The following is a 24803-nucleotide window of genomic DNA, read 5'->3' as shown; positions in this document are numbered from 1 at the left end:
TCGCACACGTTTTCTATGAAGTTAGGATACGGTGGTTTAGAGGGCCAGTCGAGTTCGATACAGTGCCAGAGTATTAGTCAAGACAGGAAGGTATGCCCTCAGCCCTGTGAGTACCTCTATTGTCGTATTGGAAGGTTGAAGTGACCATACTCAGTACCAAGGTGTAGAACCGAGGGCAACACAGACAATCTTGAAATGAATGTCCTGGTCTATAGTCATGGTAACCTCAATGACTAGGTCCATGTCATGGTACGAACAACACTCCCATTACATCACAGAACCATATCCGGCCTGAACTATGCCTTCCACATGCTGTGGGTTAAAGGCGTCATGGAGCCGTCGGTGCACTCAGCGCTATTTGCCATTTAACAGAAGCAAAATCGCTAATCGTCGACCGCACTACACACCTCCAGACAGCTACTGCCCAGTTTCTTTTATGTTTGACCCTTGAAGATGTGCAGTTTTATGTGCCGCTGCGAGCTATGGCCTCTTGCAAGGTACCGGACACCAATGTCCATTCCATGCAGTTCCTTTCGTAATTTTCACTCGGAAACCGATTGAGATGGACCGGCATTCATTAACAGTAGCAGCTCCTTTTGGGTCCCGAGTAGATACCCATTAACAACGTGTGACACTTGTCTCTGGTCCCCGTCGGTTAGTATGTTTGCGTTACATGGCTGCGAGGGGCACACCATTACTTGTACACACGTTGGACTGTATGCGTCGATACACCAGTAAATTTTGGAAATTTATGGTAAGTTCCTATGTGACCAAACTGTGAGGTCATAGGTCCCTAGGCTTACACACTACTTAATCTAACTTAAACTAACTTACGCTAAGGACAACACACACATACACACACCCATGTCCGAGGGAAAACTCGAACCTCCGACGTGGGGAGCCACGCAAACCTTGTCAAGGCCCCTTAGAGGGCGCGGAACACCAGTAAATCAGGCATCTTTATTCACGATGTGATCATGGACGCGTCCAAAGACGACAGCTCCTTCCTCCCATATTGTCAAGCATCCTCGTCGACCTACGTGACTGCGCGATTCCAAACAACCGACTGGCACATTCACACTATTTCACTGCCATCATTACCGCGGTCGGAGGTCATATGACCTCTTGGTACCAGTTCTACATCATTTACAGCACTCCAAAACTATCTGTGAGTTCGTTTGAGGAGGTAATTGCTGTTTGGTCTGCTGAGCTTACTGTAATCGTTCTGAAATGTGTCCACTCAATGAACCACGAATTGCAGTTCAAATATACTGCGTGGTTATAATTAAAGTGCAGCTACTCGCAGAGGTCCAGTGCGTGTTGTATAATAATCATCGTATGGCAGCGAAACTTGATAGATATGCTAATGTGTTAATGCGGAACCGATTTCGCTGGAAAAAATTGGTTCCAGTTTCGGCCGCCACGTGTAAATCTCGCGCTATAAATGCAAGAAAGACGTATAGAAATGTGTCCGCATGTGTTGGGTTAGGAATGGGACGTGGGCAGAAAAGGTCCAGCACGTGAGACAGACGTAATTTCGATTTTATTACTAACCGCAACTTACACATTTTGTTCAGGATGAGGACCGGGGACGTCGACGAGATGCTGTATCCGTAAAACAACGTGATTAATATTTGCTCGCAGCAGTTCTGATGGGATCTGAGCGACGTGTTCATGTATACTGGACTGCAAATCAGGTAGACCAAACGAGTCCCTCGTAAGCTCGTTCTTTTGCATGTCCACGGAGCGATAAGTCACATAGATTCAAACCAAGTGATCTTGCAAGCCATGCGTGTGGAAAACCTCTGGTAATAAAATGTTTGCGATAGGTTCCATTAAGCAGATCTTTCACTGGGCGAACGACTTGACATGTTCCTCATCTTGCAAGAAAACAGTGGTTTCCACGCAGTTGCACTCTCTCAAAGCAGGAGTCACGTGCTGTACAGGGAGGTCTCGATAACGTGCGGACGCCATGGTACACCTGACAGGCCCCCTGGTTGCATTCTCTTCAAAGAAGAACCGACGGAGACTAAAGGTGCTTGTGAATCTACACCAGACAGTCAAATACAGCGAGTGCAATGGGTACTTCGCACAACACGTGGTTTAACAAATTCGGCAGTTGTGGGTATTCATTGCACACTTTTGCGTAAAATGTGCCTTGTCACTCGATAGAATATTGCCGGCCACACGTCATTAACTTCGATGCATCCCAGAAACTGAAAATCAAATTCAGAACTTTGCCGCGGATCGTAAGGTTTCAGTTGCTGCACCGTCTGGATCTTGTACGGGTACCAGTGTAAAACAGACAACAAAACTTTCCGTACTGCTGACCGTAGGATATTCAATTATTGTGACACGGCACGAGCACTAGCACTGCTCGGGGTACGTGCTGTATTTTTCAATTACAGCAACAGCAACCTCGTCAATAGCTTCCACCACTTAGGACACCACACCAAGTGCAACTATCTTCGTTGATCCATTATGGATCGTGGGACGACGGCTGGCGTGAACTTCTTGATGCAATGATTTACCAACAGCCGTATGTATTGTAGAAATGTATTTTATTTTATGAACTTCTATGTGCTACCAGTTTCGGCATTACATTGATGCCATCTTCAGGCCCCAATCGTCATAGCCGTAAAACCAAGAGCTGTTGCAGGACGATTGAGTCACGGATCCAGTTTTATGGCTCTTTCCGTGTATAGCGGTTTTACGACTATGAAGAGTGGGACCTGAAGATGGCATCAATGTAATGCCGAAACTGGTAGCACATAGAAGTTCATAAAATAAAATAAATTTCTACAATACATACGGCTGTTGGTAAATTATTGCATCAAGAAGTGCAACTATGTTCCCGAATTTCATTACCATCTTTTTCAAATTATTTAATGACATCGGGCCTCTCCTCAAACCTTTCAGTCGGCAATACTCTCTCAATGCTACCGTTAATTGCTACTGTGCACATAAAACAGTTTCATCAACAGCGCACGGTCTCTCTTCTCTGTAGCCATACTGCTCATTCGCGTTTGTTCTTGTGAAATGACAGCGTAGATGTCATAACGTCATACAAATAGTGTACAACGCCAGATTTTCACCTGGTGGCCAAAAGTGGAACTAATTTTTTCCCAGCGTAAATCTGTACCGTATTAAGGCATTATCTTATCTACCATGTTTCGCTGCCATAAGATAAATACGGTCCACACTGGATCTCCGTGAGTAGCTGTATTTTAATGATAACCACCCGGTAGTGATCGTGTCGTCGTTTTAAAAGTTCTCGTTAGCTGTCAGATATTGTTGCGCCCTCCCCGTGGCTGAAGCTGCCACCGGTGTCCGCAGTGAAGCCGTGCCCAGGCCTGTGCGTGGCGGAGCGCATCGCCGAGTACTGCGACGCGGTGCTGGAGGCGGCCGAGCTGTGCGGCGCCGGCATGCGCTGCTGCGTGTCCCGCGACGCCTTCCCCGAAGCTCAGCCGCCGCCCAGCCTGGCCGAGCGCAACGCCAGCCGCCCCACGGCGCCGCCGCCCACGCCCTCTTCGCCGCCCCCCGCCGGCGCTCCCCCGTCGCCGTCCCCGTCACCCGCGGCGCCGAAGCAGCCGCCGCCACAGCCGCCGCCGCCCAAGCGCGTGCCCAAGCCTTGCCGCGGCGAGTGCGTGGGCAGCTTCCTCGCGCTGCTCTGCGAAGACATCGACACCGAGGCGACGTGCCCTGACGACGGCAACTGCTGCGTCACCTACTACTCCCCGCTGGCGCCCTCCTCGCCGGCTCCCGCACCTCTCAGCACCACCACCACGGCGCCGCCGCAGGTACCTATAAGAGTCTAGAATACTAGCACCGTAAATGCTGCGCTAACCTACAGTTCACAAGACTTCGTGCACATGTGGCGTCATTTCCACGTCATACGGAGAATCAGACACGGCAGGTACCGCTATGATCTTCTATTAGCATTCGATGCCGAGTGCTTGGGAGACATCATATCGGATTCTGTAGTCGATAGTTTTCGTATCATAGCTTGGGTATTGTGAAAGTATGCCGCCTCAGGCCAACGGCACACTGAAGATTCATAAAAACGCGTCTTACTTGGTACGATTTGAACCTTCACAAGATCTAACAAGGGAACATCCCCATCGCACCCCCCTCAGATTTAGTTATAAATTGGCACAGTGGATAGGCCTTGAAAAACTGAACACAAATCAATCGAGAAAACAGGAAGAAGTTGTGTGGAACTATGAAAAAAATAAGCAAAATATACAAACTGAGTAGTCCAATTGCAAGATAGGCAACATCAAGGATAATGTGAGCTCTGGAGCGCCGTGGTCCCGTGGTTAGCGTGAGCAGCTGCGAAACGAGAGGTCCTTGCTTTCTTTATTTTGGAAAATTATGATCTGTCCGTTCGTTCATTGACGTCTCTGTTCACTGTAATAAGTTTAGTGTCTGTGTTTTGCGACCGCACCGCAAAACCGTGCGATTAGTAGACGAAAGGACGTACCTCTCCAATGGGAACCGAAAACATTTGATCGCAATGTCATAGGTCAACCGCTTCCTCCACAGGAAAACACGTCTGATATATTCTATACGACACTGGTGACGGCATGTGTGTCACATGACAGGAATATGTTGTCGACCCACGTAACTTGTACACTTGGCGAATGGGTAAATTGATTCTTCTACCTTGCCCGATTTAGGTTTTCTTGTAGATGTGATAATCACTCCCAAAAAAGTGATGAAAACATAAGAGTTTGTCACATAAACTGCAACAAATGAATGCAACAGTTTCACGGAGTTTGTCACATAAACTGCAACAACTGAATGCAACAATTTCACAGTCGCACAGTTTTCCCTGTGCTCTGTCAAAACATATGTTTTTAACGTTTTCAAATTTTTCCGTGTGTAGACCGTCAAATCCTGCATATGTCCAAGCAAATGTGAACATGTCCTGGAATTTTGCAGAGCGGAGTTGATTATGACCACGGCGCTCCTGAGCTCACATTTTCCTTAATGTTGCCTATCTTGGGCATGGACTCCTCAGTTTGTATATTTTGCTTATTTTTTTCATAGTTCCATACAACTTCTTCCTGTTTTCTCGATTGATCTGCGTTCAGTTTTTCAAGGCCTATTCTTTGTGCCAACTTATAACTAAATCTGAGGGGGAGGGGGGGGGGGGGTGCGATGGGGAGGTTCCCTTGTAAGTTACACAAAAATGGCCGAAATCTTTCGAGTACATAGCGGTGTAGTGGTTATAAACTTGGAGCTACGAAGTGTACTCTGATCAGCCAGAACATCAAGACCACAGACCTAATATCGATATAAACCTGGTCAGGCGATAGCAGCGTCACCTGGCGAGGAGTGACTGCTAGTCAGACACGCGCACGGTGCATGTAGTATCAGTGAGCGTGCTGTCCGTGTGTAGGATGGGGAAAGCGCGCGATCACGTTTGTTGACCACCGAGCGAGGTGACGCTGTTGTTAGCACACTGGACTCGCAATCGGGAGGACGACGGTTCAATCCCGCGTCCGGCGATCCTCATTTAGGTTTTCCGTGATTTCCCTAAATCGCTCCAGGCAAATGCCGGAATGGTTCCTTCGAAAGGCCACGGCCGACTTCCTTTCCTAATCCGATGAGACCGATGACCTCGCTGTCTGGTCTCCTCCCCCAAAAACAATAACAACAACGTTTGTTGAGCGATGCAGATTGCGATGGCACGGAGGCTCGGCAGGAGCATTTCGGAAACTGCACTACTTGTCGGGTATTCGAGGAGTGATGTGGTGAGTATCTTCAACACGTGGCGAAGCCAAGATGAAACCACGTCCAGACATCGGGGGATTGGGCCACCACCTCTCATTACAGGTGTCGGAAGCAGCAGGCTTGGCAGATTGGTAAAACAGGACAGGTGCGAACTGTGGGGGATCTAACATCAGTCTTTAACGCGAGGAGCCGGCCGGGGTGGCCGAGCGGTTCTAGGTGCTTCAGTCTGGAACCGCGCGACCGCTACGGTCGCAGGTTCGAATCCTGCCTCGGTCATGGATGTGTGTGATGTCCTTAGGTTAGTTAGGTTTAAGTAGTTCTAAGTTCTAGGGGACTGATGACCTCAGGTGTTAAGTCCCATAGTGCTCAGAGCCATTTGAACCATTTTTTTTTTAACGCCGGGAAGAGTACAAGTGTGGATGAACTCACAGCGCACCGAACACTGTTAACAATAGACATCGGCAGCCGACGATCCATGCATGTGTCATTGTTAACACCATAACATCGGCGTCTACGACTGAAATGGGCACGTGATCATCGACACTGGACGTTGGTGCAGTGGCAGATCGTTGCATGATCTGATGAATTCCGATACCTTCTTTATCATGCCTATGGAAGGGCGCGAATCCGTCGACTTCCAGGGGAACAGCTCCTTGACACCTGTACTGCGGGAAGGAGAAAAGCTGACCCCCCAGCTCGCCAGATGTGAACCTGGTCGAACACGTCTGGGGTGCGACTAAACGTGGCGTCAGAGCTCATCGCTGCAATCCCCAGAATTTAGGGGAATTTGGTAACTTCTGTTTGCGGAAGTGGTGCCAACCATCCAGCGACGTACTAAGGCCTCTTTGCTTCCATGCTACGACGTGTCGCCGGTGTTATTAGTGCCAAGGTTGGACATACCGGCTATTAGTTAGGTTCTCATGATGTTCTGCTTCAACAGTGTACAGTTGCAAAATAGATGGTTCACGTAATGCCATATTCGGTTTTTTTTCGTCTTCGCATTTCTAAAACGTTTTGGAACTTTGCAGTTCCTCACTTAACGAAACCTCCGTACCTAAAGACTGCAAAGTTGCACAGGTGACACCAATGCACAAGAAAGGAAATAGAAATATTCTGCTGAATTTTAGACCCGTATCATTGACATCCATTAATGGTACTATTTTTGTAATCCAAGCCGTGTTTCAAATTATGAAACACCTCGAAGAAAAGCTCTATCGCAAAATAACCAGTACGGGTGTAGAAAATATCGTTTTTGTGAAACAAAACTGGCTTCTCATTCCCAGAAAGTAATGAAAGCTATCGACAGGGGATCTCAAGTTGCTTTCGTATTTCCAGATTCCCAGAAGGCTTTCGACACTGCTCCTCACAAGCGACTTCTAATGAAATAGTGTGTCTATGGTGTATCGTCTCAACTGTGCGATTGGTTTCGCGATTTCCTGTCAGAAACTTCACAGTTCGTAGTAAATGACGGTAAGTCATCCTCAAGGAAGCGTCATAGCTCCTCTACTGTTCAAACGATTTGGCAAACAACCTAAGTGGCCCTCTTAAACTGTCTGCAGATAATGCCGTCATTCACCGTTTGGTGAAGTCATCAGAAGATAAAAACGAACTGTTCCTCCAAGTGAGTACTAAAAAATTCCGTTAACTTTCAGTTGTATGATAAATCACACAAATTTAAAGATTGTTGACTCATTTAAAAACCTAAGGTTTGCAATAAATTACGAAAAACTTAAATTGGAACCGATACGTAGAACATGTTTGGTGGAAGACGAACCAAAGACTGCGTTCTATTGGCAAAACACCTAGAAAGTGCAACAGTTCTATTAAATAAATAGCCTAGGCTACACTACCCTTGTCCGTCCTCTTCTGGAATACTGCTGCGCGGTATGGGATTCTTATCAAAAAGGATTGAAGGAGAACAGGGCAAAAATTCAAACAATAGCAATTCATTTCGTCATCCGTGTAATCGAAGATGTGGATAAACCAGAAAGTCAGAAAAAATAGGATGACACGGGTTCGTTGCTATAAACACAGCTGTGTTATTTTCACATAAGGAACAAATTATACATTATTTTCACATAAATGGTGACTAGATATTGCAAGAAAACAGTAAGTTTTATGCACTGAAATAATCAGTGAGTTTCTTTTGAGCCAGCATCGTATGTCGTTTATGTGTAGCACGACTACGTACGAGACATTTCACCATCAATAGTTCGGCTGAAGTCGTTTCCGCCTGGGTTTCTAAATAAACAATTATTTTGTGCAACTGTGTTGCTGCCTCTGAGTGTGGCATAATGTCTTCATATTTAGCCCCAATTTCATCAACTAATCCATCATCACTATCTCCAGACGAACAAACGACGATAGAAATAATTTCGCAGCCAGTGAGTCATGTCGTTAACACCTGTCTGAGAATTATGGACTACTAGTCTTCCATTCCGACACCGTTGGAGTCCCAACATCAAATTCAGCAACAATGTTTTTCAGCACTTCTCTTTTATCTATCCGGTCAGTGCCTGTAACTTTTTGTCCATAAACATTACTACCTTCTTTCTCATTGTTGTCATTTTACACTCGCAACTTGCGAGAGCATACAATACCTTACAACTCAGTGTCAACTTGTTAAATGACACATTTCCGATGATTTCTGCATTGCGGTTGCTTGAATTTAACTTTAATGATCTTCACAGAACATTGTTGCTGATATTACGTCCAGAATATTAAGGGGATACGGAATCGGATTTTGGGTTAAAAAATCGAATTTTTTTTATTGGCGTATTATATTCTGCCATGTTTCCTTTTTAAAATGACGTATCATACATAGCTCTACTACAATTATAACTATTTTATTTTTATATATTTGTGAGATCGGGTATTGCGCTTTAGTTATACACGTCTCTCGTGGCTGACCATGAACTTTTTGGCAGTACCTTTAAAGTGACATGAATTCAAATATCCCGGTTTCCAGCGACTATTTATACACTAGTTGCCCGAAAATGTTTCTCTCTGGTTTCCTCAAGTTACTCTTTGACTTTGTGGCGGGACTGTTTTGTAAACAGTGTGATATAAGAAAGTAGTTGTTGTTGAGTTATTTCGTATTTAGTGCTTCATTTTTCGCAGTGAAAATGCCTAGAGCTAAAGCAAAAGTATTTAAAAAGCGTGTGAACTGGCAAAAGAAAAGAAATAATGATTCATTAGCAAAGCAAAGCAGTTCATCATCATCACTGTTGGAAAATGTGAATCCACTTATTACTGATTTGCCGAACGAACTTACACCAAATGAAAACAGTGCTTCTCATAAAAAACTAAGAGATTTGGAAGAGAAATATAATTTACTTGATAGAGGGAATGAAGTTTTTGAACTCATTGATACGAATATATTGTGTGAAGCTCTTGAAAACAGTTTGTGCTGCAAAAAATGTCATGGAAACGTTTCTCTGAAAGTAGAATCCCATGTTGGCCTGGCTGCCCAGTTTAATTTAATATGCAGTGTTTGTAAATACAGCTGTAAGTTTCCAAGTTCGGTTTCAGTAACTGTAAATAATGGATACAAGAAAACTGAACTTTATAGTGTAAATATTAGGTTAGTTTATGGATTGCGAGCAATTGGTAAGGGCAAAGCAGCTGGTGATATGCTATGTGGTGTTCTAAATCTTCCAAGTGCACCTTCAAAGTTTGAAGCTTACAATTATGTACTAGGATCTGCAGTTGAAGATGTAGCACAGAAGTCAATGCAGGTTGCTGTGGAAGAAGCAGTGGAAGAAAATGACGGCAGTCGTGACCTCACAGTGGCGTTTGATGGCACGTGGCAGAAAAGGGGCCACACCTCCAACAATGGTGTTGTAACAGCAACTAGTGTTGATACTGGCAAGGTTATTGATGTTGCAATAATGTCTAAATACTGTAGGTGCACAGGCAGGCTGAAAAATGAACACAGTGATGACTGTATTGCTAATTATTATGGTAGTAGTGGTGGCATGGAGGTTGCTGGGGTGAAGAAAATTTTTCATCGCTCTTCACAGTGGTATAATGTTCGCTATGTCAAATATCTGGGAGATGGTGACTCTAAAGCATTCAAAGAAGTTTTGGAAAGCAAACCATATGGGAACAGTGTAAATATAAGCAAACTTGAATGTATAGGACATGTGCAGAAGAGAATGGGTGCCAGGCTGAGAAGGTTAAAATCAGTTATGAAAGGGAAAAAACTAGATGATGGGAAAACCTTGGATGGCAGAGGAAGATTGACTGATTCCATAATAGACCACATTCAGAACTGCTATGGCCTTGCAATCAGGCAAAATACAGGCAATCTTGAAGAAATGAGGAGAGCTATATGGGCTTTATATTTCCACACCGCATCCACGGATGAGCATCCACAACATGGTTTGTGCCCCAAAGGTGAAAACAGCTGGTGTAAATACAATAGGGGACTAACAACAGGAGAGAAATACATTCACCACCACAGTCTACCATCAGCCATCATGGCAGAAATAAAGCCCATTTTCAGAGATCTGGCTGACAGAAGTCTTCTGATGAAATGTCTTCACGGAAAAACGCAGAACCCCAACGAGTGCTTGAATAGTGTGATATGGCATCGTCTCCCAAAAACAGTGTTTGTCGGAATTAATACACTACATTTTGGTGTGTATGATGCTGTGGCAACCTTCAATCTTGGAAATATAACTAAATGCCAGGTCCTTCAAAAGTTGGGTATGTGTGTTGGTTCCCGTACGGTACGTGCTATGTTCTTTTTAGATCAGCACAGAGTAAGGCATGCTGATAACATAATCAAGACATTAGTGAAAAAAGCAAGACAGGTGCAGAGGGGTGCCAAAAGAAGACTTGAAGATGATTATGAAGACTGTGAAGGGGGTATTAGCTACGGATCAGGAATGTTTTAATCTTCTTTCTCCGTTTCCCGTAAGTTTACTTTTTACTTCATCTAGGAACATTATCTCAGGTACTGGTCAACCTAGAAGTCTGAAATTTTTATGACGTAGTGACATAGGTCCCTATTACATACTGAAACAACGATTTTTTAATTACTTGATTTACAAAAGACTTAGGGGTGATAGTCTAGTAAAAAGCGATGGAAAAAATTTACTTAAAAATAAATGTACAATATCTCTGTAAGAAAATACTTTGACAATAAACTGTTGTTTCAGTATTGTTGTAACATATGAATGCACATACAGTAAAATTTTTACCTCTCTGTCTCCAGTAGTTTGTGAGAAAATGTTCCCTATAGTAGGCATATATTAACATTGCGGGGATAGGTGATTCCGTATCCCCTTAAACAATATATAGGAACTGTACTAAAAGATCGACCCGATGAACTGGAAATCTAAACTAATGCCGGATGGATAAACGAAGTCCCATTGTAACACCAAATAGGTAAGAGTGTCACGTATATGATAAGCGAGATGTGGTGGTAATCATTAAGAATAGGCGTTTTTCGTTGTAGCCGGATATTTTCAAGACATTTTCAATCATTAACTTCCTCCTCCGGATGCTAATATATTTTGTTGACTGCTATGGGAGAAATAACCATTGTGACAAAATCAGAAGTCGCGCTGAAAGATTTAGGTGTTCGTTATTTGCACGTACTATCGAGAATGTAATGGTAGAGGAATGGTCTGGAATTGTTGCTTCGCACACTCTGTCAGACATGTAAATGTGAACTGCAGAGTAGGCCGGAGTGCTGTACTTTGAGGATAGTTTATCTAGGAACACATGATGATCTTGGTCAGTATCGCAATCTAGTGACCGATTTTAGAATCACACGGAGACATAGAAATCGCCATGAATAGTTTGCGGCATTTTCTACTGCTTTTGTTGATGTCAGACACGAGGTTGCATTGCATTCAGCATTTGTAAATATTTCGAGCTCTAAACATTTAAGTACTGTATAATAATACATCAAAGCCATTTCCAAGATATTGTTAACTCTTCAGTTAAAGAATTTTATGGTGTGTATAATTAAGCATTTTTTTAAAAACCAGTTGTATAACGTGTGGACAGTTAAGCCATCTTTCGTCAGTCGTGCACCTTCTCGTATCTTGAAATAGAGGGTCTTTTACCATGGAACATGAGATATTTGTAAATAAACTGAGGTTCTTTAATGTCTTGATAAGTTTATCGGTCTTCAAACAGAAGTTTGTGTTAGTTTGCAATAGCTTCTATTTCAAATTGTATTTGACTTGTAACTGGTTTTTGATAATATTTGTATTTAATTTGAGTTCATTTATTGACTAATAATGTAACAGAGAGACTTATATAACTGTATTGACAAGAATTTATCGAGTGCAATTCTTTTGAATTTTAATAGAATATTTGTTCCTACTTACATAACCATGTTGTACTGTAGAACATTTTTTCATGTTTGGAAAAACTTACTTTTCTGGAGTAAATTTTTTAATTTCAGGAAAAGACTGCAAAACACAAAAAGTGGATACTGTAATTTAAAAATGGAAGAAGAAAATTTATTAAACTTCAGTTACAGGGCTGAGTAGAAGAGAAAGCGTGAATAGTAGTCTAAATCACAACAGTCAGCTGTAATGATGCAAATGTAGATAAATGCTCAATCCATGCTTTTAAAGGAGCTGTGAAAGACTTACATGAGATGACACCTTGTGCTGCAATCTGGTCGTCAAAGTCAAACATCAACCAGTAAATTCGTTGTGCATGTAAATACATATCTTGCTAATTACCCAAAGCATATCAGTAAAAATGAGGGAAATAGTTTGTAAAGTTTTGAAACTTTGGGAAAACACTCATAGAGGAGGAAGTAGTGAGAAACAGGAACACTTGCTCACCTAACGGATGAGCAACACCTCTGCACTCCCACTCCCTTGATTCAATTTTTTTACCTTCTTTCAATTTTTACTGAAAAGGTTTCATTTTTTCGAAGACATCTGTAATGAGAAAAATATTTCTTGTGAAATTATGCTCAAAGCAGCTCATATCCACGTCTTAAGCAAGTTATCCAGTTTTTGAGACATGCTATATGGAATGTTAAAAACCCCTTAGCCTATGAGTTTGGCATAGGTTTTCACTTCGATTTCAATTCGGTTCAATTTTTCTTCTGTTTCTCCACAGATACTTACCTTTTGTACGTATAGAAATATTTATGTAGCGTATAATTTTTAGCACTAAAATTTGAAAGTAAAAAAACAGATTGAAATTCCTTTTAAAATTAACATTTATTGGTTCAGAACAATCCTGGTTTACAGTTTTTTTCAGTACTGTGCACCGTAATATTTGTACTGGAGTCAAAATAATTTGTAATGAGAATTAAGTATTAAGCATTAATTAACAATTATTGCATTATAACGCATTTACAATCATCATGTACAACCAAGCAACTAAAATACAACAATATCTGCTTAATAAATAAGCTATTGTACGCAACTGTTTACAGCAAACCATTCTCCAAATCTTCCGTCAAATCACTGCGAGCCACGTTAGTGCAGCTTTGTCTTCACTGTCTTTAGACGTTTTTGGGCAGTGTAACTCAGCCTTCACAAACTTGTATTTTCTTCTGCAAACTTGAGCTCAACCGCATGAAACCAGTAGTAATATCTTGCCGGAAGCTGGTGGTCGTTTCATGTGAATTGGAGAGAGGGATGCGTTTGATTCCCTCCAGCTCTTGTTTCTAGAGTCCAAGCTGTTCCCAGCCATAGATGGAGTTACACTCAGTAGGCGTGGAGGCATGCCGGGTCAATAGTGGGTGGCAAACGAGAGTGTGTGACAGTATTGCTTGCCTGACTCACAACAAGATTAAAATATTTGAAACTGATTGAATAAGACGAAGAAGATGTTAAGCTTCTATTGCTTGTGTAGCTTTCTGGTTAATTTGTTTCTTTACTCATGTGGCTTAACATATTCACGTCGACATACCTTACGCAATTCAGTCATTCCAGCATTTGTAGAAGAGTGTGAGCGTCATCTCTCCGTATCAAAGCTACCAACCCCTTCATCACTCTTAATGTCTCTCCTTCCAAAAGAGACTTACTGTAAAACAAAAAAAAACAGGTAAGGCCCAGCATTATTTTTCTCAGAGTCGATAGAAAAGAAAAGAGAGTATGAAGGAACACTGTGCAACACAACAAAGTGAAGTGTCCCACATGGCTTTAATAAGTTCACGACATAGAGTCAGCTAAGCTGAACATGTCTACGGAAAAACGGCAGCGACAGTGTGTAAGGCAACAGAGATAATATGCTGGGCAAAACAGACCAGAAAATACTTGTTTTGTGTTTTGATGGGCGTTGTATTTCTGTTGTATAGTGTTTTGGTTTTCTATTAATTGCAACGAATTATAAAAGTGTGGTGATAAATGTGTAAAATTGTATAATGTATTTAGATTTAAGTATTTAAATATTATAAAATGCTGTAAACGAATTGTGGCCATGTTTAGGGATTATTTTGACTAGTGTGGTGTCATGTGACCCTACCCAAGACTGTGGAGATGAGCGGGAAAACGAGGCCTTTTGTCGTTGGCCGTTGTGGTGGCGAGTTGGGAGCGGAAAAGTGCCGCGAGTGCAAGCATGGACGCCAGTGTATGCGAAGGAACAAAATGAAAGTGTGTGGGTGTGAGACAAACAGTGTACAAATTGCACCAATTATTATTTGTGAACTTAAAAATGCATGGCCACAACGTTAAAGTGCTTCTTTTGAATAAATAAGTTTCAGTCTGAATGTGTATAGTTCAATTCATTGCTCTTCAAAAGCCAGCCAATATCTGACTCAATAATAGGGGCGCAAATGCAACCGTTTACTACCAACCCCCTTTGCAAATGAGCCACGTGAAAAATAGGTAGTAAACGAGCCAGAGTACAGTTGCAAGTGGTAGGGGAGCGGTGAGTGAATGGGGAAGAGGAACCTGACGTTTCATTGTTTGGCACTTAATCCTGATTTCAGTAATACTAAAGACACAAGAAATTTTATCTGGTTGAAATTATACGAAATATTTCGAGACACTTTTCATTTACGGAAGTCACTACGCAAGAAAGCTGCGAAAACTATGCGTTAACAGAATCCTATTCCCACTCTCGTATTTCTAAAGTTATTAGCCTGGCTTAAAGTATGTACAAGACCTTTTTGCGTAGCAGAGGTTGAAAATACCGCCACAGTTGTAAGGTTCTTTAATTTAGAACACGACCGCTTTCGCGCTCTTATACACCCATCTCAAAGGTGTTAGTTGTAAGGTTCTTTAATTTAGAACACGACCGCTTTCGCGCTCTTATACACCCATCTCAAAGGTGTTAGTTCACGCTGTGACCCTGAGCACTGCAGTGGACTAGTACAGGACCCGCTGTATTTCCACCGACCGCAGACCATTCCGTCCACCACGGTGCTCGGGGTCACAACACGAACTAATAACACCTGAAGATGGGCTGTAAGAGTCCGAAACCAGTCGTGTTCTAAATAAAAGAAACTTACAACTGTACCGGTATTATCAACATCTGGTATAATGCTCAGCTGCGTATGTTCCTCCAACAAGATTGTTTGTTTTTTGCGTAGAATTGAAATAGGAATTTTTTTTTTTGTAGATACAGTTCTCTTATAAAAATGAACCATTTTGTGTGGAAATGGAATAAATTGACTTTTGGTGGGGGGAGGGGGGGGGGAGGGGAGGAGGGACGCACCTCCCCTATGGGGGGAGACTTTTCTGTTTCTCATTACTACACCCCATAGGAATATTTTTCCGAAGTTCCAAAACTTTATAAATTACTTCCGCCATTTGCTGTGTTTTTTTTACTAACTTGTCTGGGGTAAACCGCATACGACGGAGATGGTGACGGCGTCTCTGCTGCAGTCGACACACGCGCTGCCGCGGTGCCCGGGCTTCTGCCTGCTGCGGCTGATGTCGGGTCTGTGCGAGCGGCCGGCCGTGGTGATCCCGCACACGTCGACGTGCGGCCGCGACTCGGTGTGCTGCGACAACACGCGCCAGCCACCCACCACCAGCCGGCCGGCCAGGCCGCGGCCCACGCCGCCCCCGCAGCCCAGCACCACGGCGGCACCCGACCCGCGGCCCGACTGCCCCGGCTCCTGCATCGTCTCCTACCTCTCCTTCACCTGCTTCCGTGAGTACTCGCCGGCTAGTAAGCTGCACTACTGCTTGCGAAAAATTCAACGCTGAGGAGGAGACGCGGGATTACAATGAAATACACCGACGAAACAAAAAACTCGCAGTACCAAGAAGGAGTTGTGTGACATAAATGAAAGTTGGTAGGCGTGTTTCTGCATCTTCAAGAGAATGCCTATTAAAATTTCGCGCCAGTCGCATAAGAGTGGCTCTAGTAGCACCACTATGAGGATGCAATTCAGGGGTCGACCGAAGCGTCCAATCCCACCCGTCGGCTTTGACCCGTTCACGTAAGGCTGTTGTGGTGTGTGACGTCACGACGGCGCGGAATTTAGTTTGTGAGAGTGGCGTGTCTGTGGGTGTCGTTTTGATGCGATCGGTGGTGCTCTTGGTGGTGTTAGGTGATGTTTTTGGTTTAGTTTGCGAGTGTGGCGTTGTGTGTGAATTTTAGTAAATTGCTTTTTTTATGTCTTTGGTAGGTATGGATATGACTGACAGGGTCAACAGTTTTCAGTTGTCGGCTATGCGTTGTCTCTAATAAAATTTCTTCAACTATTCGGATTTTTGGATAAAGTCGTGAAGTGTTCAGTATGTCGTGAAGAAATGAGGCTTACTTAAAGTTCCGGCGTCTCGGACCAGGGATGGCTGTATGTGGAGATAAGGACAACAGGTCAAGGGAAGTGATCGATCCCAATGTGTGGCTGTGAATGTTGGGAGCTGCTGTTGAGCTATGTAGGTCAAGGGAAGTGTTCGATCCCAATTTTATCGGGAGCTGCTGTTGAGCTATATAGGTCAAGGGAAGTGTCCGATTCCAGATGATATTGTGTTTAGTGGTATTTGGGGAGTTTTGTGATGTCGGTTTTTTTCGTCATTTTGCGTGGTTTTGTATGGGGATGGGTACCTAAATTTGTTTATATTTAGTTTGTCCCCACCCTAAAACCCCCTATTTCCCGCGCTTGTCCCATTAGTGTCATTAGGCTTTTTGTGGAACGTGTGTGTGTGTGTGTGTGTGTGTGTGTGTGTGTGTGTGTGTGTGTGTGTGTGTGTGTGTGTGTGTGTGTGTTTTTCGATCTATTTTCTTCCTCATAATGTGTACGTAACGACTTTATATGCGCCATATTGGAATGGTGGTTTATGGTCATTTCCGCCATATTTGTGACATCATGGGTCAAAGCAGACGGGTGGGATTGGAAACTTCCGTATATTCCAATTCAGATTTGATTTAAAAATGTGTTGTAACAGTCTCGAGCGTTAGTTACCTTTGAGATTGGACGTCCTGAATGATGTTAGTCAAGAATGCCTTTGAGACGACAAAGATGCCATTATGAACAACTTAGGAAGAGGTCAGTTGAGGGCCTGTAACCAACCTGTCTCCGTGCTAGACACACTGGACCTACCTGGAGTTACAGTCAGGGCTGCGATTTCGTGTGACAGCAGCACCCTCGTGGTTATGCTGCACACCCTGACTGCAAATCTATATGTCAGTCTGATGATTCAATCTGTTGTACTTAGCATTCCAGGGGTGCTTTCCAACAGGATAACAATCGCCTGCATACTGCTTTTATAATCCAACTTGCTCTGCAGAGTGTCATCATGTTGCCTCGGCCTGCTCAATCGCCAGATCTGTCTCCAGTTGAGCACATACGGGACATCTTCAGATGAGAATCCAACGTCACCCACAACCAGTATTAACCATCCCTGTACTGACTGATTGAGTGCAACAGGCATGGAACTTCATCCTACAAACTATCATCAGGCACCTGTACGACACAAGGCGTGCACATTTGCATGCTTGCACCCAACATTCTGGCAGTTACACTGGTTATTAATGTACCAGCATTTCACATTTACAATGGCTTTTCTTACACTTACATTAACTTGTCATCTTCTAATGTTAATGATTTCAATATATTACCTAGACAAATGTATTACCAAAATTTCAGTGCTTTACATTAATTATTTCTTGGTGTTGGGATTTTTTTTCTATTGGTGTTACGGAAGTGTACCTGTGCTTTGAGCATGATAATTCGATACAATGTTGGTATTGTAGCCTCTAGACACTGTGGCATGGAATCATAATGTGCCTTGTTATGATGCTGGGGAATATAATGCCATGAGTTTTGTAGGTGTCTTCGCAAAGCATCGACAATGGTTGCTGAAGGACCAGAATGAGTAAGTAGCTGACTGACATGTCACAGACAAGTTCGAAAGGTGATATGTCAGGTGACCATGCAAGCCAAGATAGTAGTGGCAACCACAGATTTGTAACTACATGTGGCCAGGCATCAAAATACATATGGAATTGGCTGCAGGTGCTTTAGGAGTGGTAGTGCGTCAGACTCTAAAACATCTCTAAGGTAGCAGTGGCTGTTCAAATTGTCCCTAGTACTTAGGAGGTGAGATCACATGCTGTACACAATGGCATTCCAAACCATCACATTTGGCACGTCCCCTCAACAAAGCAGTTTGCCTGATTGTGTTCACCATGACAGTGTTTGTCAGACACTGTTCCGAAACTGCCCCAGAGAAGAGGAGTGCTCTGGGGTGCTCACTGCAGTGCAATGGGGAGAAGTGAATTCACTGCCCTCTGGTGACATGAAGCCTATAATGCAACAAACAACCAGCCAGGGTCAAGCTGAACAAATTTGCTGAAAGACAGGTACTACAACACAGAGAAATTCTCACTGAGGTATCATTCACTACAGCAAAAAGCATTTCGCAAGATGCACAAAAATGCCATATGTTCATTCCTCTTAATAAACAGACCTGTCTCCTCCATTGTTGGACTAGCATCACTAGGAAAAATTGAGCTCACAAATTGTTTCCAGAATGAATCTTTCTCTTAAGTGGAGTGTGTAACAAGTGGGATTTGAACCCCTTAAGTATATCTGAGTATTTCAGACATGAATAAATTTTCCCACAAAATTGAGGATCTCAGTTGGAGTCTCAGTCCAGCACACAGTTTGAATCTAACAGTGTGATTTATTTGTGTAATCTTTTACAACCCGAATATAATATTGCCAATCTCACATTTTGGATGCCAAAGATGTTAGAATGTTTAAGGGGTTCAGTCATCACTGTCTCCATCAGGGGATGGAAAGTATGTTACAGTTTTTAACACATTATTGGCCTGAAAGCTATTTGGCACTCTAGCTCTGCTGGATGAAGACTGATGAAGTAATTACAGTGGCTTTGTTAGATAAATCATCACAATGTTTGCCATATGTGATTTTAGGGAAGAAATGCAAAACCTAAGGATGTACACCACTTGAAAAAAGGCCATGGAACACCCTCAAGAACAAGGTCATTTCATTGAGAGGCGACAGATAGTTCATCATTGTAAGAGTGCATGAGAACAAATTAAGACAAATTAAACATGTGTTGCAGTAAAGAGTGCCCAAACTGTCACATCACTACACAGTGTAACCACTTCTGGTGGCAATGCATATGCATATACTTGCACGCAAATGGTCATAAATGTGCCAAATGGCATCCTGTGACAGATTGCTACAAGCATCTTGTGCTCTTTGTAGCAATTCAGCAATGGTTCTTGTAGGACCTGAAGAGCAAATAAGTTCCCACTTCATCATGTGCTATACATGTTCAACTGGCGAGAGATCTGGTGGTTTTGTTGGCCAGGGCAGTTGCTGTACACCATAAAAAGCATGTGTTGTTGCTGTGGACATATGGGGATTTGCTTTGTACTGCTGTAAAAGTACATCACCTCCCTGTCAAAGAAATGGCAGTAGCATGGGAATAGCAGCCTGTGCAATGTAGTGGGCACTGGTTATTTTACCCTGCAGAAACACCAAATATGACTGTGAGTTGCACCTCCACTCCATAAAACCTGGAATAGTCTCTGTGTGTTGTGTGCAAATGCACTCTGGAATTGTTATTTCACCATGTCTACCCCATACATATGTACATCCATTACTTGTGTACAGACAGAATTTTCTTTCATCAGTGAAAAAACAGAGCATCGTTCCATTCTTCATGACATCAGAGAAGCCATTCTTGGTGTTGTTGTTGTTGTCTGAGTGATAGCTTGGCCAGAGGCACATGTGGTCTTAATTTTACTGCAAGCAGATGTTTCCTAATGATCCCTGATGACACAGCAGCATGACGTGTACCCAGATTTTGTCCCTCAACGATATGCAGTCAGCCACCGCTGCTCGCACAATCCATCAATCTTGATGTGTGTCTGTACTATGTGAGCATCCAGAACATTGTCTGTTGAAAGCAGTGAAACATCACTGACACATTGTGCCCAACATGTGCAGAAATCCATTGATACATCCATCCAGCTTCCCACAGGCCCAAAAAGCAACCCTGCTCAAATGGCTAAAGCTGTTCAGCAGCAGAAGGAACTCATTGGTGGGACTTGGTTGTGCCCTAGAATTAATGTTGTAAACACTGCTCACATCTAAACTCGGGCCTTCTGTGCACCATATGATCACTGATGACTGTGACAAATAAATCACTAACACTTCGAGCCCTCAATATGCACATGTTATACTCTGGTGCCAATGAACAGAGCACTTGATGATGTTTCAGTTTTTTCCAGAGATGTATGAACTCTGCTCATCATTCATATAAGACCTATATTTTAACCAATTTGCCCCCTCACAAGGTATTTCCATTGACAAATTCCATACCATGTATAAATTTACTCCTAGTGTTGAGATTGTTAGATGTGAGTTGCAGAAATTTGGTGTCTATGTCCCTAAGGGTTCTCAGTTACACTGGAACCTACAGATATAATGTGTGACTTGAAAAATAAATAAATTTACAAATAAAAGCTGCCATTATATGCTACATCTTATTGACAGATGCTAGGAGCTTCAGTATATAATATTTGGGGCAGCACTATTAGTTTCTGCAGGACGATTTATGTCGAGCTAGGACATTTTTTAAGAAATTCTGCACTAAAATGTAGGATAACAAAATTATGGTGTGATACCATGATCTATGATGGGATGTGGGCACAGCCGGTGATGGACAGAAGAAGCAAGCTGCTAGATTTAAAAGACCACAAAATCTCCAAGACTGACAGTGATATACATATGCTCAAAACTTAGCACAGACTGGAGTGTGAGATGCTTTTGACAGTTTTCACAACAAAACTTTGTCTCAAAGTCTTGCAGAAAATCTAAAGAGCTTCTGCTAATATGTAAAGTATGCCAGCAGTGAGACACTGATAATCATGTCACTTTGTGATAGCAATGGTAATGTTACTGAAGACATCACCACTAAAGTTGAATTGCTGAACTCAGTTTTCTAAAATTCTTTCACCAAAGAAAATGCATTAAATATTCCAGAATTCAAATCAAGTATAGCTGTTGACTTGAGCAGCTTAGAAGTAGATATCCTCAGTACAACAAATGGATTTAAGTTATTTAACAAACAAAAGTCTTCTGGTCCAGATTGCATCTCATTTAAGTTCCTTTCAGAGTATGCTGGTGAAACAGCTCCATTTTAGCCATCATATACAACTGCACACAAATGAAAGATCCATACCCAAAAACTAGAAAGCTCCACAGGTCACACCAATAGCCCCAATACTCAAGAAAGGAATTATGAATATTCTGTTAAATTGTAGATCCACATCACTGACACATTTGTTGTAGGATTTTGTATTCCAACATTATGAAATGGTTCAAAGAAAATACCATAAACATACACAGAACCAGCATGGACTCAGAAAATGTGTTCTTGTGATGTGCAGTTGGCTCTTTATTCACACAAAGTAATGAGTGCTATTGAGAGGAGGTCTCACGTTGATTCCATATTTCTGGGTTTCCAGAAGGTTTCTGACACTGTTCCTCACAAAAGGCTTCTAATAAAATTGTGTGCCTGTGGTATATCATATCACATATGTGACTGGTTTCATGAGTTCTTATCAGAAAGAACACAGTTCGTTGTAACAGTTCGTTGTAACTGATGAGAAGTCATCTGGTGATACCTGTTTTATTTGACATTCCTCAATGGAGCTATTGTTAATCTACATAAATTATTTAGGAGACAATCTCAGTAGCTTCTTATACTATTTTCAGATGATGCCATCATTTACCACCTAGTAAAATCATTAAAAGATCAAAATGTATTACAAAATGATTTAGACAAGATGTCTGCAAGGTGCAAAAAACATGTCATTTGACTCTCTAAAATAGAAAGTGTGATGTCTTTCATGTGAGTACTAAAAAAATTCTGTTAAAATTTGGTACATGATAAACCATCAATTTAAAGGTTCTTTCTGTAACTATGTGTCTATGGATTACAAACATGAACAACTGAAACTGAGTCATAACAGAGTAAACATTGTGGGAAAGATGAATCAAACACTGCATATTATTGGCAGAATACTTAGACGGTACAACAATTCAACTAAACAGATGGCCTCCACTAAGCTGTCCATCCTATTCTCCAAAACTGCTCTGCAGTGTCGGATTCTTACGAAATGGGACTGATGGAGGACATCAGAAAATTTCACTCATTTTGTATTATTTCAAAACAGTGGAGAGAGTGTCGTGGAGTTAAAGTGGCAACCATTAAAAGAAAGGCATTTTTCATTGTGCTGAGATCTTTGCATGAAATTTTAGTCCCCAGCTTTCTCATCAGAATGACAAAATATTTTGTTGGTTCCAATCCACATATGAAGGAATGACCATCATGACAAAATAAGAAAAATCAGAGCTCACAGAGCAAGATACAGGTATTCATTTTTCCCACATGATGTTCGAGAGTGAAATGGTAGAGAAATGGACTGAATGTGGTTCTATGCACCTCCTGTCAAACACTTATATTTGTACTGCAGAGTAACCATGTAGATCTAGATGATCTGGAATTACTAAAAATTCATTACATCTCAAGCCACTTTTCAAACAGAATATCACTGGCCTCTGTGAACTTATTAGAATTTGTGGTACTGGTATAGCTAGCATCTTCAGTGGGTTCAAAGAACAGCATTTATTCAACTTTTGTGGTTTCTAATATTATAAATATAATTTAAAAACTTGTATATTGCAGGTAATGCAGAAATGACAGATCTCTTCAAGTGCCGTAAGTCTGGCACACAATGCTGTGCATCAAAAACTCTCATCCGTGAAACAATTGAAGAGAAATCAGGGCATTCCTCAGACCAGAACCATACTGTTACTGCAGTTGAACCATATCGTCCAACTTTAAGGCCACCACACCATCCAGCACCACACAACCCATATACAACAAGTGAGTTCTTTTTCTTTCCTTTCTCTTGTGGTTTTTTGTGTCTTTGTATCTGTTAAATGTTGCCTGCAAATTCCTTTACAATTTAATTTCATTTTCTGTAGATGTTTGTTTAGAAAAATATAATTACATCAATTTGCCATAATTATACTGTTTATCAGTTTCACAAGGATGCAGTTTCTGTGTATATATGGTCACAAATGGAGATTTATTAAATTTAATTTCACTCTATCTGCCAATGTCTCCCGTCTAGAAGCATTTGTAACCTCAACAGTCAATTTTGTGTGCCAAGGGAACATTATCCAGTTTTCCAACAAGAAATAAATTTTATATTTAACCCACTGTAAAATCAATGGAATACATGCAGCGAGAATGTTTATGTAGTCAATAAATTTCAAAATGAATGTATAGTAGATTACAAGATTTTGAAGGCTCTTTAAAAAATAATAATTAGCTACTGCAATTCAGTTACATGAAGAAGAACATAAAATCAAGTGAACCATATGGCTCCTGAAACCTTTTCAAGTCTCAAACATCTATGATGTGTGTAAGCAGACTGAAGCAGCAAATGAAAATTTGTGTCAAGGCCAGGATTTGAATCCAAGTCTCCTGCTATCTAGGTAGATGCATTAACCACTACACCACCCTGGCACAGTGGCTTTGCACAGCTCCTTGGACTACCCTAGCATGCCTTCTTCCTCAATCCAAATTCCTATTCACGCATTGGTATTCCCCCTAAACTTGAACAGCATTGTGGAGGCTCTCCAGCTGTATTGGAATAGCACCTCAGCATCAAATGAAATAGGAGATTCTCCTTGGAACCCAGGCATATGCACTTTAATCAAATGAAACTACATAGGAGGTGGAATCCAAAATTTTCGGGGCTGATGCTGCCATCTGGAAAGAAGGAGTAGTAGACCTTTGCATTGCTAGGTGGCGAGAGCTGCATATCTGATGAGTCAGTGTGCGGAGTAGCACTCAGTTGGGAGGACGTGTTGCGTGTCCACAGTTATTTCCATAATACTCTATGTTTGGTGTGTGGCGATTTTATGATGGATCTGCAAACAGAACAGCATGTGTGTATCAAATTCTGTGTGAATCTTGGGAAAAGTGCTACAGAGACCCTTGCAAAGATTCAATAAGTGTTTCGGGGACAGAGCATGAGCCGTACAATCATTTCAGTGGAAGAGCCCAGGCTGTCCAAGATCCAAAAAAGCAAGGCAGATGAAGAGCAAAGTGAGGAGCATGATCACGTTATTCTTTGATACCAAGGGAATTGTGCAGAAAGAATTTGTCCCACCCAACCAAACAGTGAATTCCACATACTACTGTGATGTTTTGTGGTGGCTCTGTGAAAACGTGTGGCGATGACGGCCCGAACTTTGGTGTCAAGGAACTGGCTGCTGCACCATGACAACACGCCTTGTCACATGTGATTGCTCACCAGGACCTTTTTGGCAAAAAACAACATGGCGGTCGTACCCTACCCATCGTAATCACCAGAATTGGCACCTTGCATCTTCGCACTATTTGCAAAACTGCAACTCAACTTGAAAAGCCATCGGTTCGACACTCTAGAGAGGATTCAAGAAGCATCACAGGTGGTGGCAAATACCCTCAAAGAACAGGACTTCCAGAAACCGTTTGACCAGTGGCAGAAGAGCTGGGACCGGTGTATACGTGCGGATGAGAACTACTTTGAGGGTGACGGTGACCATTAGTCCAAAGGTAACGTTTTTAACAGATGGC

General features: G+C 42.2%; 1 protein-coding gene across 1 annotated transcript in view; it reads left to right on the top strand.

Moving 5' to 3' along the window:
• Positions 1 to 24803, top strand: part of LOC126483745 (protein masquerade) — a 245907-nt gene that overhangs the window by 207782 nt on the left and 13322 nt on the right. The window contains exons 4-6 of the mRNA XM_050106889.1: positions 3337 to 3800; positions 15558 to 15828; positions 22857 to 23057. Coding sequence (XP_049962846.1) covers positions 3337 to 3800; positions 15558 to 15828; positions 22857 to 23057 — 936 coding nt within the window. The remainder of the gene's footprint in view (positions 1 to 3336; positions 3801 to 15557; positions 15829 to 22856; positions 23058 to 24803) is intronic.

Source organism: Schistocerca serialis, chromosome 1 (genome assembly GCF_023864345.2).
Source record: "Schistocerca serialis cubense isolate TAMUIC-IGC-003099 chromosome 1, iqSchSeri2.2, whole genome shotgun sequence".
NCBI lineage: Eukaryota > Metazoa > Arthropoda > Insecta > Orthoptera > Acrididae > Schistocerca > Schistocerca serialis.
This window is presented reverse-complemented; position numbering and strand designations above follow the sequence as displayed.